The sequence below is a fragment of the Streptopelia decaocto genome (genome assembly GCF_964273445.1).
Source record: "Streptopelia decaocto genome assembly, chromosome: 2".
Lineage (NCBI taxonomy): Eukaryota > Metazoa > Chordata > Aves > Columbiformes > Columbidae > Streptopelia > Streptopelia decaocto.
In genome coordinates this window covers 59,407,984-59,424,852 of record NC_138655.1, presented here as the reverse complement: position 1 = coordinate 59,424,852, position 16,869 = coordinate 59,407,984, and the positions used below count along the sequence as shown (strand labels likewise).

Here is a 16,869-nt window from a genome sequence, read left to right as displayed (position 1 = left end):
GAAACTATAACTTAAATTTAAACCACATATTTTAATACTTACATTATAATTGAGAAATTTAAGTCAGCTTTCAAATGTTTTAAGCACAGAAATTTGGTTAAGGATTTGCAGAATAATTGTGAAGAGTGAAAAAGTGCTTTTTGGCCTTTTCAGGCATAGAATCTTCAAATTGGCTACATTTTGCTGAAAATAAATGGGAAACATCACTTCTGTGAGATAAGAAAAAGAAAGCTTTCAAAAAGGCCCTGTGCCATTCTCTGCCATATGCTCACTCAGAGCAGATCACTTAGGCTGCAAATTGCATGAGCTGTGGTCATTGTCACTACGTATATGGTCACACACACACATGTGTATGTATTTTTTCCTCAAGTATATCAACAAGGATTCTACAGTGTCTAAGATCTACAAAATATAGAAAAAGTGACAAACAAATTAATGTTCAGTCATAACAGGCAGGAGAGCTTGGCTTTTTAAAAAAAAAAATATTTTGAAGGATGCAAAATTTTTATGATAGTTAAATAAATTGTAAATTCAGTGGTGTTGTGTGAAATCTATCTGTGGTTTTAAATAGAAACATACCCCAACAAGAAACTAAGCCAACAGTTGCACTAAATTGACTATTTGGGGAAAGCTATCACCATACAGTTCCCTAGGTTGCCAGACAGTTTTGGTGTCCTGTGTTGTATGAGGTTGAAAATGTTTGGTCTGGCTCCAAATATTCTGCCTTCTTCATGAAACCTCTTTGCAGTCCCATGTTCAGGCATAAAACTGTACCAAGTATGAAAGTCACTAATAGACAGACTAGCCTTGTTGTTAAGAGATACTGAGTCAGAAAGAGCAGTGAAAATGAATATTAGCCTAAAAACAAGTGGGGAAATTGCTATGGAGAAAAGTACAGGTGGGTAAAGTGGATATTCATCTACTTACCTTTCAAAAGATGATGTAAAGAAGATCTCAAACAAAATAATCCAGGAAGAAAGCCACTCTGGCTACACCAAAAATGCAGATTAACAGGAATAAGTAATACATATGGAAGATCTATAACCTAGCTCTCTGGGTGGGGGAAATAATTGACTTTATTCTGAACTTCAAAGGAGTCCAGTAATCGGATTTACAGCTATAATAAATTTTATGTAGTACTATAGAGTTTAAAGAACTTAAGTCTTTTTTCAAGTGTATGATTGTTTTAATCTCTTCTATTGTGATTTTTGGCTGGTAGTTCTCTTCTGCAATTCAGAGCTATTGGTGGTTGAGGGCAGTTAGATTAGTAGAAGTATACAGGAAAACCAAAATATCAGAATTTCAGATTTGGAATAATCGCTTCTTCAAAATGGTGTTTTCTGGATATCATAATATAGTATTATGTCTGTATTTGAATTTATCCTCTCATTTGTATTCTTAGGCAGTAGAAGAGTGACAATGGAAGTTCTTGAATTGCTTGTTGAAGATATGTTCCTTATTGGTGATGCTATTTCTGAAAATGTTTGGGAAGATGATAGCCTTTTTGCATTGGAATTGGTAAGATTCTTCAGGCTTTGATCAACATATTTAACAGTCTGCTTTTATAAGCCTCTGACATTTTCTGCAGTGATTCATTTATGTATGTAATCTGCTGAGCTTCCCTTTTGAAAACCTTAAATAGTTTATTATTAGCTCTATCACTGGCACATTATTTTTATTTTAAATGTAAGTTATTTTACCACATGATCCTTGAAATTTCACCTCAAGAAAATAAGCAATGAATTTTGTCTTGTAGGGAAAGGCCATTAAGCAGCCATTGAGAGAAACACACATAGTAGGGAAGGGGATCTGAGGAAAAAGTACTGGCTGCAAACGTTCAAGAGCAATTTGGTGTAAACGACACACTTTCTTTACTCTTTATAAGCTATCTGCTTAAAATTAAGGAGATAATTGTTTAGATTCAAGACTGGATTTGTAAGATACATAGTATCATTTCTTACACAGGACCTATAGATCCTTGCACAGATTTCGGCTATCCTTAACTCTGTTGCTTAGCTGGGAAGGAAAGAAGGCGTTTTGTGCCCAGGAGAGATTCAAAGTACTAAGGTGCGGTTGACCAAACAATTTAAATTGCCGGAAATACGTAATTGAGCACAGTTGAGAGTTGTTATATACATGAAATATCAAATTGGTGAATAACAGCTGAAATAGCAATGGGTTATTTCTTTTTTGGAGACAACTGAAAGCTGTAATGGCTTATACATGTAACAAACATACCAGAGGTGCAGACTGAAACTTGTCTAAAAACTTCAGGTAAGTGTATTCTGAAATGCACATGACTTAAATTAGAATTAATGAAAATATTACTAAATATTTTTAGTAGCAATAATTATTAATTAAAATATTAATGTAAGTTTTTCCTGTTTTCCAGTTTTGTCATGTGCACTTCAGGGCAGTTTGATTCTGCCATGTCAAAAAGTTAGATTCTGTAGATTGCTGTAGCTTTTGGGGATCATGAGCTTTGAGACAGTCACCCCTCTCTTGGGGAGAAAAAAACTTTTTGAATGTGCTGTTGATTTGAGATTGCATGGTCTTTAAGAAGAGGCTCTTACTGCCTCTGCAAACTGTAGCAGGGCAGTGCGAAACTTACTTTTTTGAACTCCTGAAGATGAAAATAAATCCTTTTCATCTCACCCTGTAATAATGTGTGTTGATAGTTACTTTGAAGGGCTTATTTGATTTAGTCAATTGCTTCTTGTCATTTTCTTCAACTGTGTTGAGTCAGATAAATAGTGCTTAATTGCTTAACAGTGACGATCAATTTCTGGAATTAATAAGCTAAATCTCACACATGCTATTGCTGCCTTAATCATTATTTGGCATTCCTGGCAACTGAAATTATTTCTGTGTTTGTTCCTGTGTCCTTAAGTACAAACCTGGCTTTTTCAGGTGACCAAAACTAATCTTGTATTCTGCAGTGTCAATGAACTGGATTCTCGAGTACGTAGTCTGCAAAATGTGCTGGTGTTCCATTTGAGAATGAATAGGCATTAAAAACGTGATGTTCTCGAAGTTTGCATTGTGGGTTTTTTTTTTAAATTATTTTTATTTTAAGGTAAAGCTTTATTACTGGTTCAAATCAGCCCCTACTATCTCCATGTTAGAAGTGAACTTCAAAATAGTTAAAATTCCACAAGTTCAGTAGAGTAGTGAGCAGGAATTAAGAGGGGGGTAAGGGAGGGAGGGGTTAGGTTAACCAGTAATGGGTAATTACTGACCAAAGTATTCAGAACTGGAACTGAAGGCAGGGTGAGGTCTAGAACTAATGCACAGTTCAGAGGACAAACAAAATGCCATGTATTTTGTATGATTTCTACATTTTAAAAATTATTTGGTATGATTGTGTTAATGATGCTATGAGTACAAATGCTGTAAAGATACGGTAATGTTTCAATTATTTCTAATGATTGTATTTATGATTTTCTTTTCAGAAAGACAAATTGCTTCAGGTCTTGGGTTTGCTTGGAGAAACTATATTATATCACAAAACCAACATAAGTGCAGAGCAGCCTGAGGTGATGTTGGTGCATCACAGAATGGCATTTATCAGCGTTTCACTCTTTACTGTTAGGTTGCTGCAAATACTTCTCCCTGTAGAAAAGGTATGTCAGCACTGATTTTAAGTCATTGTCTTTTGGTTTTGCATTTTAAGAGGGCAAAAAGTGTCACCTTCCTCAGTGATTAGTACTGGGCAAATAGCCACTGGACAGAGAAATTAATCTGATTTACATTGGCTGTTATACGATCACATAAGGCAGCTTTGACTGTTCTACAGTTATCGGTGCATTCTGCAGAATCTTCTGCAGATTTCAAGGCTCAAAAAATATTTTTAATATAGTTTTTAATCAGTTTTTGAAATCTGATTTTTTTTTTTCTCCTATAGTGTTTTTTTCCTGGAATGATGCATGTTTTGCAAAGCTATGCTGCCCCCTGCTTGTTTATAGTATGTGTGCAAGTAAGACTAAGTAAGACTGGAACTATGTAATGTTTAAAATCATCACTCTTAATGTGATAGAACATAGTAAGCAATTACGCTTTATACATTGTAATGATTTTAATTACTCTTTTCTTCCAGTGCTCTTGAAAACAAGCTCTGTTGTGGGCTGGTTTTGCTGTTCTGTTCATTTCAGATGGGAGCATCTGATGTTTTGAAGGCTTTGTGGGATGGAAAGTGTTAGAAGATGTTTAAACCTGTGTGGGTTTACGTTTTTTTTTTTGGATCAGTTTTTATTGCAGTGTAGCTCTGTTTTAGACATTCTTTAATCTGAGTAGCAGACTGATTTTTCAGTTACAGGCTTTTTGTCACAAGTATTAAGTATTTTACTATCAATATTACTTTTTATAATATTTGTCTTTATGTTCTTATGTACATAATACAGAATTTCAGTTCTGTGTATGCCAAGAGTTGGAAAAAAGTTACCGCATTTGAGCTCAAAATTGTAGTTGAGGGACTACTGAACACTTGCAGTAACAAAACCAACCAAAATAAGAAAACACACAACAACCAAAACCAACAACAGCAGAAATCCAGTTCTTAGTATGTGATATTACTGTGTGGAAGTATAGACAACTTTTTATTGAATACAGAAATGTCGTCTGTGTGTTCTCTGCCATCTAGTGGTTAGACTGTAAATTGACCCTGGTCTTGGCTGGATCATACACAACTTTTGCGACTGGTTGCAGATCTGACATTAGGACAGACATCTAATGAACTCTCACTTTTTAATTATGAAAAAAAAGTCTTCATATAAAAATTATTTTATATCTGTTTCTTTCTCTGATTTTTATGTAGCAGCAACAGTGATTGTACTTGTTGAATGACTTCAAGTGCTGTTGTTGGTTTTACTGTATTTTCAGGCTGTTATTCTGACAATTGTTTTCTTTTTCAAAGGCGAGTAAAGTTTTACAAAAGAATTTGCTGAATGCTTTGTTTCTTCTCTCTCTGGACTTGTCTTTCTCCTTGGAATACCCAAGCATTCATGAATCCGTTGCAGCATATCTGGAGCAGATGAGTACTGAGAACTACAGTATTTATAAACAAGCTTCAGAAGCTGCATATTCGATTGAATGCACCTGTAGCTTTTTGACTGAAGTTCATAAGAAGGTGTGGAAATTTATCATCAGAAATTTATCTGCAGGCAAATTTCTTTCCTCCACTTCCCTTTCTCTGTGGTAAAAACTATAGTCTAGCATGGCTGAAGAAAATCTGTAAGCATGAGTATTCCATACTATGCAAAATGTAGTTAGTTTATATTTGTTTTCATTAATAGTACTTATGATGTTTATAAAAATCTTAAGTAAAACCAAAGAAATAAACACTTGGGGAGTGGAAGTAGGCACAAGAATTTTTATGGGCAATGAAGAAATCAGCAAATAATCTATTTAAATATATAGTGTGTGTATATATATGTTGTCCAGTATTTAAATAGTTCAGAAAATTTTGATTCCCGGCTATTTGGCAATTATAGAATCACAGAACAGTTAGGGTTGGAAGGGACCTCTGGAGATCATTTAGTCCAACCCACCTGCTAAATCAGGCTAACCCAGAGCAGATTGCACAGGAATGTGTCCAGGCAGGTTTTGAATGTCTCCAGGGAAGGAGACTCCACAGCCTCTCTGGACAGCTTGTTCCAGGGCTCTGGCAGACTCAAAGTAAAGTAATTTTTCCTCATATTCAGATGGAACCTCCTGTGCTTCAGTCTGTGCCCATTGCCCTTCATCCTATCATTGGGCACCACTGAAAAGAGTCTGGTCCCATCCTCTTGACACCCACCCTTGAGATATTTATAAACATTGATAATGTCCCCTCTCAGCCTTCTCCAGGCTGAACATACCCAGCTCTCTTAGTCTTTCCTTATAAGAAATTCATATTTATTTAAAAAAATAATAGCTTGATTAAAAGCATAAAGTATTCAAGGATGAGTATATTCTTCGACATTTTAGAAAGTGTTTTGCATAGTTATAGTGTTCATGCTGTGAAATGTTAGACATACATTATACCCATTGAGTTTAACAGAATTTTATTTGGGTTCAGCAGCTGAAGACTTTTCAGCTCCCAGGAGTAGGTTCTAAAATTTATTTGTTTGAAATCTATTGAATTTGTTAATCAGGTTAATTATAAACTTATCTGTGAAAGGCTGAACCAAACCCTAGTTCGTAGATGTATTAAATGATGTTAAATTCTGAAAGATTATCCAATAACAGTGTATACTTTAACTATTGCTAATTCTTTCTCTTTGTTTTACTTGTCAGGGGGACGAGAATCTTTCTGAATTAATAGAATTGGCAGATCAGGCTTTGAGTAGTCTACCATACCATCAACATTTTCCCTTGCTTCATGAAAGCATTCGCATATGCTCAAATATGTGAGTACGTTACTATTTAAAACTTGAGAAAATATAGTCTTTTTTTATGGACAAACTTTCTGAAGTAGAAGATAAACTTCTTTATTCCCTGTATTTGAACAATTGCTTTCTTTTAGCCATTGAAAGGTCTCTTCTGAATAATTTGTGTCATTTTGTAGTGGATTTCCTGAAAATTGAATTTCAGGTGCTAAAAACCTAATGTTTTATTTTTTCTATGTATAAGCTTTTATGTAGTTGTATATGAAGTTACAATGTGATTTACAAAGAAACAGTCTTAAAAAACTTTGACTTGTCTTTCAAACTTTTTATTTAAAATTCCTTTGTTCCAAGTGTGTTTGTGTAGCCTACTTTTACTTTCAGAAATCCTAAAGGACTTATTGTAGATGCTGTATGTTACAATATGGCATCTCATTTATTAAACAGCATGTTTTTATTGCTTTTTAGATTTTTCCATGTCTCTAGTTAGAGAATTTAAGTTACCCTGTGGTGTGTGGAAAAGTTCTTTATTGAACACTTAATTAGAAACACAAAATCTTAATTTTAGACTGATTCAGAATTTAACGTTAGGGATTTTTTTTCAAAGGAAACTACATTTAAAATCTCTCTGTTTTTAAATTATGAAACATCAAAACACTTTTCAGTGTTCTAATGCTTTTTGAACTAATTATTGTTTGGCTACTCTTTCAGGCAGCAGGAAATTAACTTCAAGTTTTTAAATAACATCAGTTCGCTTTGTGATAGTCAGATGGACTTCTACAAGCATAGATTTTTTTTTTTTTTTTTTTAATCGTATACCATGATCTAAGGAACCTATTGAAGCTCAATAGAATTTTACTTTTTCAGATGAACAGAAATGTTTTTCAGGGTCCTAATTTTGATGAGAGAATTTTGAAAAGCTATGGTCTTTGATTACGTTCATGTATAAAAAGACAAATTTACAAATGCTGAGACTATGATGTTAGTAAATATATTTTGATCTCTGAGCTTTTGTCTCTCAAGTAATTTTGCAGGATATATACCTTTTCAGGAAGTATTTTTCAGTGATTATCCTGAAATTTAACAGGAAAATTTTTGTGGACACATTTGAGTACTGTAAAATAAATGATAGCTAAATGAATTATTTTTCATTTTTAGCTGGAAGTCTGCTGAGGCGAAGTCATTGCTCCAGGCTGAGAGCCAGAAGGTGCTTCTCTGTCTGTTGTCTCATCCTTCGCTGAAAATAAAAACTGAAGCTTATCACTGCTGCTTGGAAATAGTTAAGGTTAGAACTAATGCTTAATGCTCTTGGTGTTGTGCTAAATAATGCATATTATATTATTTCCTCATTAAAAGCATTTTTAATGCACATCTGTTTACCATGTTGCATGCTGTGAAATTTGAATAGGCCTGGACTTGCAGTTTGCTGTTATATTTCTGGTATTAAGTCTACTTGGTTAGGTTACTTCAGGTACTGCACTTCAGAATGACAGGATCTCTAGTGGGGGGTGAAAACGGTGACTTACAATTTTACTTCTTAAAACAGTTCTTAATAATGGTGGTGACTTTGTTTTTTTTACTGCTGTTATACAGAAATATTTCTGTTTAGTTTTGTTTTTGAAAATAATTCAAGTGTTCAGTTTTGCTTCTCTGTTGAAGTGAGGTTGATAGAATCACAGAGCTGTTTGGGTTAGGACCTTTAAAGATGATCTAGACCAACTCCCCCTTTTCGCTATATCAGTTTGGTCAGAGCCCAATCCAAGCTGACCTTAAATATTTCCAGAGATGGGGCATCTACCACTTCTCTGGGCAACCTATGCCAGTATTTCACCACCCTCATTATAAGAATTTCTTCCTTGTATCTTGTCTGAATCTTTCCTCTTTTAGTTTAAAACCATCACCCCTTGTTCTATTGCAACAGGCCCTGATAGAAAGTCTGTCTCCCTGTTTCTTATAGTCAGTCCCCTTTTAAGTAAGCAAAGGCTGCAGTGTGGTCTCCCCAGGGCCTTCTCCAGGCTGAACAACCCCAACTCTGTCTTTCTTCACAGGAGGGGTGTTCCATCCCTCTGATCATCTTGGTGTCCTCCTCTGGACCCGCTCCAACAGGTCCATGACTTTCCTGTGCTGAGGGCTCCAGAGCTGGACACAGAACTCCAGGTGGGGTCTCACAAGAGCAGAGTAAAGGGGCAGAATCATCTCCCCTGACCTGCTGGCCATGCTGCTTTTAATGCAGCCCGGGTTACGATTGGCCTTCCGAGCTGCAAGTGCACATTGCCGGCTCACCTCCAATCTTGTCAACCGGTATCCCCAAGTCTTTCTCCTCAGGGCTCCTCTCAATCCCATCATTCCCCAGCCTGTACTGACAGTAGGAGTTGATCTGACGCAGGTGCAGGATCTTGCACTTGGCCTTGTTGAACTTCATGAGGTTTACATGGACATGCATTCCTCAAGGACAGGTTCTATTCCCTTTATAGCAATTTTTCACTTCCCTTTCATTTTTTGTTCTTTTCAAACAATAACAAATTAATAAAATACTGACACTTTCAGAATAAATATTTTTACCTAGGTTACACTTTAATTGCTTAGACCTTAGAAAAACTGTGAAATAAAAATACCTCTTTTTTCCTATGTGTAAAAGCTTGGGTTTAAGAACATGTAAGTCCTTTTATGTACTTGTTTTAGAACCTTAATTTGTTATTGTTTTGGTGGGGGGGGTTGTTTTGATTTTGTTTAATATGGATATTTTGTCCCTGCTTTATTTTTTTTATAAAGGTAGCCCAAGGGATAAAGAATGTGAACTTCCTGAAAGTATGATGTACTCTGTATTAAGAATGGCAATATCCTATTTATCAGGACATTTTAGTTATTCAGTAATATTGACTCACAAAATAAAAATCACTTTTCTATTTTGATATAATATTCTATCATAATTCTTATTTTCTGTAATGGACATCAGCTAAACTTATTGCCCTTATAGCACAATTCATTTATGTACAAAGATGCTAGAGATAGGGGGTTTTTGTGACACTTGTATTTTTTTGTGAGATTTTTACCTGCCTCTTTCAGATTTTGCTTATTTTAATGTAATATCAAAAAATATATGAAGCGTGTGTAATTTTTTTATTTCACTATTATTTAAAATAGAAACAAAATTATTTCGTATTTCTTAGTCCTGTGTAGGAAAAGGAATTTTTAGTCAGTGATCTATTAAGATGATGTTTCTTCTAGGGCTATAATGTTTAGCTTTCAGAACTGTAGTCTTCCAAACTGCATGGAAAAAGCCTTTCATGAGATGACAGCTTCAGGCAGTTTATAAAACAAGATGTAGTAGTGGAGACTATCTTGAATTTTAAAACTAACCAACTTTATTTTTACTGAAGGACTCTTTGGGTATTCATAACGTTGCTCAGCCTGTGTCTTCGGTCTGCCATGGAGTGCATTTTCTTCTTCATCCAAAAGTTTTGTATGAAATCTGTACTTTTGGTCTTCAGGAAGATAAGAATGAGGTACTGTGTTTAGTAGCTATATTTGTAAGTTGTTGTGCATGGAAGGTAAGTGTTGATATTCTTCATGGTTGTCTGAGGCTTACTTGAAGTTTTGACTACATAGGGTTTCTTGTATATAGAAAAGCTATGCAAACAGTGAAGTTGTAGTAAACGGAGAGTTTATTTTGTGACGAATTCAGAGACAAAATAATGTTCTATGCATATGATCCTATTAAATGTAATAAAGACGAATGAAAAATGAAAAGCTATGTTTTTTAATATATTCCTGTAATATATTCAGCCCTAATAAAATGTGCAGAAAGTGAAATGACCATGTAACAGGCTTTAAGTCTCTTTTCCTCCCATATCTTCAGAAGCGTATTGTAAAGACTGGGAATGAAATGCCCCTGAAATGTAGGATCAGGAAAGAATAGAAACAATTTGTTTTACCTGCAGGATAGAGGGGCCAACAGGCGTATAAGCTGAAGTAATGATTTATTTTATAATATTTTAGAAAAGACAAACCAGAGTTCGAAGGGGAAAATGACTGGATGCTATTTGGGCAGAACTATTATATTGTGTGTTTTCTCTGAGAGGCTTTTCTAACAACTTTATGCTCAGTGTGAATGGCAATTTAAAAGTAGCATTCTGCAGGGGCGGTATTTTGTCTGTAGATCCTCTGTCTTTGAGATGTTTTTGTATAACATTTCCAATTACACCATTGACAAACTGACCTAGACACATTGGCTGTTGCATTAGTTTCTTTTTTTTCTTGTTGAGCAGGTGAACTGCACAGCCAAGGCCATTCTGATGCATCTATTGCAGGGGCGATTAGTAATGGCAGCGTTGACTTGGAACAAGTTTATTGAGGCCCTCTGCCCCGTCATTCCTGTTTTACAGGTACTTCTAAGTGCTTTAATTTGAATTTGATGTATGAAATCATGTAAGCAGCAACACTGTCATGTTAAACGACAAACTAAATACTCACCAAAGTAGCAGGTGGAAACTAGATTAACAGTAATATACATACAGACTTGATTTGTCAGATCTCAAATGGAGAAATGTTTTATAGAGGTCCTAATTGCCAAAGTTACTATTTTGTAGACAAATTTTAGCCTGGTATTATGAGAACGTGAAACTTTGAAATGTTGTAGTAGAAATCAGCAAGTATTGACTGAGACTTCAGTGGTTTAAAGGTAAAAGTGTATAATCCAAGCATAGATTAAAACATTGCATACTTTTAAAAATTGATTAATAATTAGAATGTCCCCCGTATCTTAAATTCGAAAACTGTAACTCATCTTTGATGATTATATAGTTTTCTGTATGCACTCAACAAATAGCAATAGGTGTAAGCTGTGTTTTCTGTGTATTTTGATGTTTGCTTTTATGTTGTTTGTTTCCTGTAATCTAGAAGGATCAACAGTCAGTAGTATCCTTAGACCTTAGTTTTCATACCTGTAATAATGCATGAATTTTCTTCTTGTTATCTTTGGTGTTGGCTTGATGTAATGGGAACTTCCGCCTTTCTCAGTCTGATTTTTAGCCTAATTGTTCCATCCAAATTCTTTGTTTCTTTTCTCTAGTGCTTGAAATTTTTCTTCTGTCATAAGCCTATAGTCTTCCAGATTAGATATTTTACTGCACCTGTCTGATGTGTTTTTCCTGATGTCTGCTCTTTTGCCTTTTCTAGCTTTGATTCAACTTAGCTAATACATACAAGTACACTTTTTGTCTTTTTCTCTTGATAATTATACCTACTTATTCGTATCACTGCTATATAGTCATTTGTTGTGTGCACCTCAGTATTGCCGTAAGTTGAAAAACTGCTTATGTAACTTAAGCCTTAACATAAACTGCACAAAAATCAAGGCAGAAATGGGGAGAAACTGCGAATAAGATGGACCATGACATAGAACTGACCTTACGGAGCAGCATCATGTTGACGGATTGAAGGGTGAAGTTTCAGGTTAAAGTACATCTGGGCCATGAAAAACCTCTTTAGTTTGATTTAGATATACAAATTATCCTTTATTAATTTTTTTAAATTGTTTTTGTGCAGAAATTTTGCTCCTTCCGCACCTTCCCTTTGCCCCTGAAAGTGGAATTACCTTCTCTACTTTGCTTTTTTAGTAAGCAGATGTTTTTAATTTTGGAAACCTTTTGTTTGTTTGTTTTAGGGTTATGCTGACACAAAAGATACACTAGGTAAGTGTATCTTCACTTTGAGTGAAACAACCTCTAACAAAGGAGAGGGTGTTCTCCCTAGAACTACTAGACTACGGGCTGCTCTGCGTCTTCTTTTCTCAAAAAAGCAGTTGTAAGTAATGCCCTGTATAATTTCAACACATTTTCTAATGTTGATGAAAAAAATGTTTACTCTAAAAAAACCAATTGTTTCTTATTGAATCACTTGATTAGAAGGGTAGATTAATCAGTATTGAGTTAAGTACTTCCCTCCCCCCCTGTATTAATTTTATAAACTAATTAGTTTTTAACTCTACAGCTAAAGTTGTCCAGTATGAGGACTTTATGTTTTATTTGTTGTTGTTGTTTTTTTTTATACTTACTCCTTTAGGGTTCGTTCTGTAGCACTTAAACATTTAACATTCCATCTTTTGAATGAAGAAGGGGCAAACCTGAAACGTCCTCATCTGCATGGTAGTGTGCTTTCCAGCATTTCAAACTTATTTGTTATAGAAAGAGCTATTGAGCTAAAATTGGATGATAAAACAGAGCCTATATTTAAGGTGAGTGAACTCTGTCTATATGTTGTGCCATTGATCAGCTCTTCTACCTGCCCAGTCACTGAAGTTATCATTTTTAAAGGCTGCAATATTTCATACAAATTGGCTTATTCTTTTCATGTGAACTTAAACAGTAGTTTTTATGCTACCATATGCAACAATAAGGAAAGAATGTCTTCTTTCTTCTTGTTGTGTGGTTGTGGGTTTTTTGGTTTTTTTGTTTGTTTGTTTGGTTTGGTTTGGGGTGGTTTTTTTGTTTGTTTGTTTGTTTTCTTTCTTTCTGCAGATAAGTTAACAGTAAGACTTGAGTATGAAGAGCACAGGCCTGCTCTTTTTACAACAATTTCAATGTGCATGGGTAGAGTCTGATTCTTCTCACACAGTGCTTTTTTTCCCCTCACAAAATCAATTTTTACTGAAACAAGCACAAGTAATTTTTAGTGTGAAATATTCTAAAACAGATTACAAATTTATGGCTGTGTTTTCTTAATATTGCTGCTTTGGCAAAGTGAAAAATCACAAGTATTTGACCTATGGGAAAACTTGTATCTCTCTTGGTTTTCTTTTTGTTTTTTTTTTCTTACCATTTCCCCTCCATTCTCCTTCCTCCTTTAACCTCAACACTTTCAGATTAACAACAATGCTAAAAAATGCTAAGGTGCTTGCTCTCTGAAAAAAATATTCTGACCACTCACTGTACATTTGTTGTATACTCTTCCCCTACATCCTTCAAAAAGTTAGGATCTGAAATTTATTTGGATATGTTGCATTATTTAAATTTCTCTAACCCAATTGCCATTAAAATGTCGGTTGCCTTCACAGACCTAGAAGCATATTCCAGTATTTCTGTGTAGCGTTAAACTTCCTGTAGTCCTGCATAAATTAAACATTATTTGCTAGAAATCTGCTTCTGTTGTGCGCTAGAAACTATTGTCTTGCTATATTCCACAGGTATTATTAGAGATTTGTTGCAAAAAGATTATAACCATATATTTTCTTCTTTATGCATGTGGGATCTAATAAAGTGCATCCTACTAAGGAATTTAGATCTTTTTATTTTCTACTTTCTATTAGGAAAATTGGCTGGTTACCTTGTTTCTTAATAGCATACTGGATGTATATCTAATATAGTTTTACTTCTAGGCAGAAACTGTTGAAAAGCTATATGATGTCTTCACTTCTGATGCTGTTGACCTAGTTTTACGGAAGTCTGCAGCTGACCAGCTAGCTATCATTTTAGAAGGTAAAATTCTTTAGAGAATTTATATTCATGTGCTGATCATTGTGTGACCTTGCAATTTTGGCAGGTTTTCTGTATGTTTCTTTGCAGTTTTTATCTATGTTGTCGGACCAGAATTTTAAGACTATTGTGGATAATGTGCCCATTCAAATAAAAAAAGTTATTTGTTGTTGTTCCCTCAAGAATAAGAAACAATGGTCTTACTATATAGAAAAACAGTTCCCTTGGGTAATAGAGGAATAAGCTGAATTCTGTAAGCTATTTAAGAGGTTTTTTTCTGCTTTTCCTTTGGAGTGTTTGTCAATTTGTTGACCTGTCTCAGAACTAATTTTATGCTTAGTGAATTAATTTCTTCCTCCATTTTGAGTTAGCCTTTGTAGTAGCTGCCGTTAAAATGGATTGAAATGTCATTTGTATGAATTAAGGTTCAGTAAACTCAAGCTAAGCTTCCATGATTATACTCTCTTTTGCTATCAAGAGGCAGAATCCCTGTGACATTTCATCTAATATGCTTGCTGGGAAAATGTTCCTCATTTTGCTCTTTATAATCAGTCACTTAAATCCTAACTTTCACAGGTGGTTTGTTTTTGATAATTATGTTGTTCACATGTGGAAAAATTTTGAATTCTGGTAAAGAAGATCTGATTGAATTAAGATGCAAGTAAGCAATCTTGCGTAGAGCATTATTGACTTGGTGCAGGGTCATAACTGTAGAGTTTAAAACCTGCATGTTTGTATTCTACCTACTCAAACTCTTGAGTCAAGTATGTTTTCCTTCAAGGAACTCGAATCCTAATGACAGAAAATGTGTTTTTCACCATGGGAAAGTGAGGTCTTAGATAATATTAAAATTTACATTTTTCTTGTAACTAAAATGAGTACAAAATTGAGGAAATATCTACATTGTCTTGTAAAATACATTTAGTTATGGCTGCCAAAGTTTTCTGGTGTCAAAGGATAATGTAAGATATAGCATAGGATGAAATTGTAAAGGAAAAAATGGAGCTTTATTGGGACAAATTCCATATGAAGAATCATGTCATAATTATTAAAACAAACAAAAAAAACAGCAACACAACAACAAACCAAACCAACCCAAATAACATAGTGCTTTTGTTTTTGTTGAATATTCTTAAACCAGATGCTCTGAAGGATGAGATCAGTGGAAAATACACTAGTGGTGGTTGAGGATTTGTAAATACTGTTTTTAGTTTCGTATTAAACTGTTGAAGACTTTTAAAATATTACAAGTGAAATCCACTTTTGACTGAAATTGAATTGCACTGGGGCTCACAGTAATCGTGGAACATAAAGTTCTTATGAAAAGTATGTAGGATATTTCTTATGGAAAATTATGTAAGATACTTAAGAGTCTACTGTTCAGGAGGCTACTGTAGTCAGATATCAAGGCTTGTGGAGAGTTGCCTTGGTAAAGCCGGAGCTGTACGTGTTTTGTTGATCGACAATTTTGGAAACTTGTTCTCAACAGCAAGAGTTTGTGATCTTGCGGAAAGAAGTTCAATATTAAATTGGTGCAGAACAATGATTCTTACTTTCTTTTGTTTTTTCCTACAGATATCAAAATGCACGGCATTGTGAAAAAGTTGGGTGTGATAGAAAAGATTTTGGCTTACCTTCATGAATGTATAAGTGTGGATGGCAAGGTAAAAACTATTGTTCTAGGTTTCTCTGCTATAGATGGTGGAATGTATTCTTTCTTAGCATGACTGATTATATTAAGCATCTCATAACAGATTATCCTAATGATTTTCTGTATTTAATCTTTTTCTCTGTTCCTGCAGCTTATGGAATCCATTGTGTTACCATGTCTAACACTGTTACGCAAACTTGTATATGCTGATCCAGTTGTTCGTCTATCCCTAGCACAGCAATCATCTTTATTGCTCTTGTTATTCAGAGGTAAAGATTCTTTTTTTTATTTAATTACATTTGTGGGAACAAAAAAAAAGTGTGAAATATGGTTAGCTGTTCAAGCAAAAGCCTTTTTAGAACTTTGGATCACATCAGGGCCTCTTATAGCTAGAACATAAGTCATAGTGTGCTAGTGTTACCCATGTTGTGGCATCTTTTGAAGATGGTGGCAAAATGACTGTGGGAATCAGTTGTTTTTAATTAGTGTCCTTCTGTGTGTATTATTAAATGTCAGTGTTTTCCTAACACACTTTTAAATATCTTTATTTTATTCAGTTTCCCTGATATTCCAAAATGATCGTGCTGTTCTAACTGAAACTACAGTATTGCTTTGTCTTCTGTTGTTTGATGAAGTAGCAAGAACCGAAACATGGTATGAAGAAACAATTATATAATGGCATATTAACTAGTAAAAATTTAAGGCTTTAATGAAAAAAAGTTTATTTTATATATATATGTATATATCTCCAAACAAATTATGCCCCAGCCTTTTAAATATCCAAAATTGCGTATTTGTAGGCCAAGCAAATTGTTTCACTATTTGAGTTGCATGCTGTATAGGTCTACATGGCATATTTTTGCAGTATAAATACTTTGTACCTCAGTGTTAATTTTAAGTTCTCTTGAATTTTTGAAAAACCCTGATCAGTCTGGAATCTATCTTTTCCATAAATGGAAACTACAAATCAAATAGCTAACTGTAGTTGTGTTTAATGTAATTAGAATTCTCCTATTTACTTTGGCTTATAAGTGTAGCAGTAATCCTTAACTAATATATCTCAGTTTATGATATTTTATTATTTGAAATTTGCAAATACTTCAAAAAAAATATGCTTTTAGAATTCGCACACATGAAATATACTGAAAAGAATTATAATGTATATTTTTTCTCTAATAGAAAAAAAAGAAAGCAAGCATGTGCTTTGGTATGGTATCTTTAATTTTTATGTGCAGTACATCTGCACCAAGTATTCTGTATGTGTGTGATATAAGAACTATCTTAATATTGTATAAGCATGAAGAAACATTTATTAATACAACTTATTCATCAATGGGTTACTAAAGAGCTAGCTGGAGGAAAAAATGCAGCTATATCTTAATAC

The 16,869-nt window shown here is 34.3% G+C and overlaps 1 protein-coding gene across 1 annotated transcript in view; it reads left to right on the top strand.

Annotated features, from left to right (window-relative positions):
• Positions 1-16,869, top strand: part of RTTN (rotatin) — a 79,178-nt gene that overhangs the window by 12,797 nt on the left and 49,512 nt on the right. Inside the window, exons 10-22 of the mRNA XM_082046188.1 lie at positions 1,403-1,518; positions 3,453-3,623; positions 4,913-5,125; positions 6,274-6,386; positions 7,521-7,647; positions 9,743-9,868; positions 10,631-10,747; positions 12,028-12,167; positions 12,426-12,597; positions 13,738-13,837; positions 15,410-15,498; positions 15,637-15,754; positions 16,043-16,139. Of these exons, the coding sequence (XP_081902314.1) occupies positions 1,403-1,518; positions 3,453-3,623; positions 4,913-5,125; positions 6,274-6,386; positions 7,521-7,647; positions 9,743-9,868; positions 10,631-10,747; positions 12,028-12,167; positions 12,426-12,597; positions 13,738-13,837; positions 15,410-15,498; positions 15,637-15,754; positions 16,043-16,139 (1,699 nt within the window). The remainder of the gene's footprint in view (positions 1-1,402; positions 1,519-3,452; positions 3,624-4,912; positions 5,126-6,273; positions 6,387-7,520; positions 7,648-9,742; positions 9,869-10,630; positions 10,748-12,027; positions 12,168-12,425; positions 12,598-13,737; positions 13,838-15,409; positions 15,499-15,636; positions 15,755-16,042; positions 16,140-16,869) is intronic.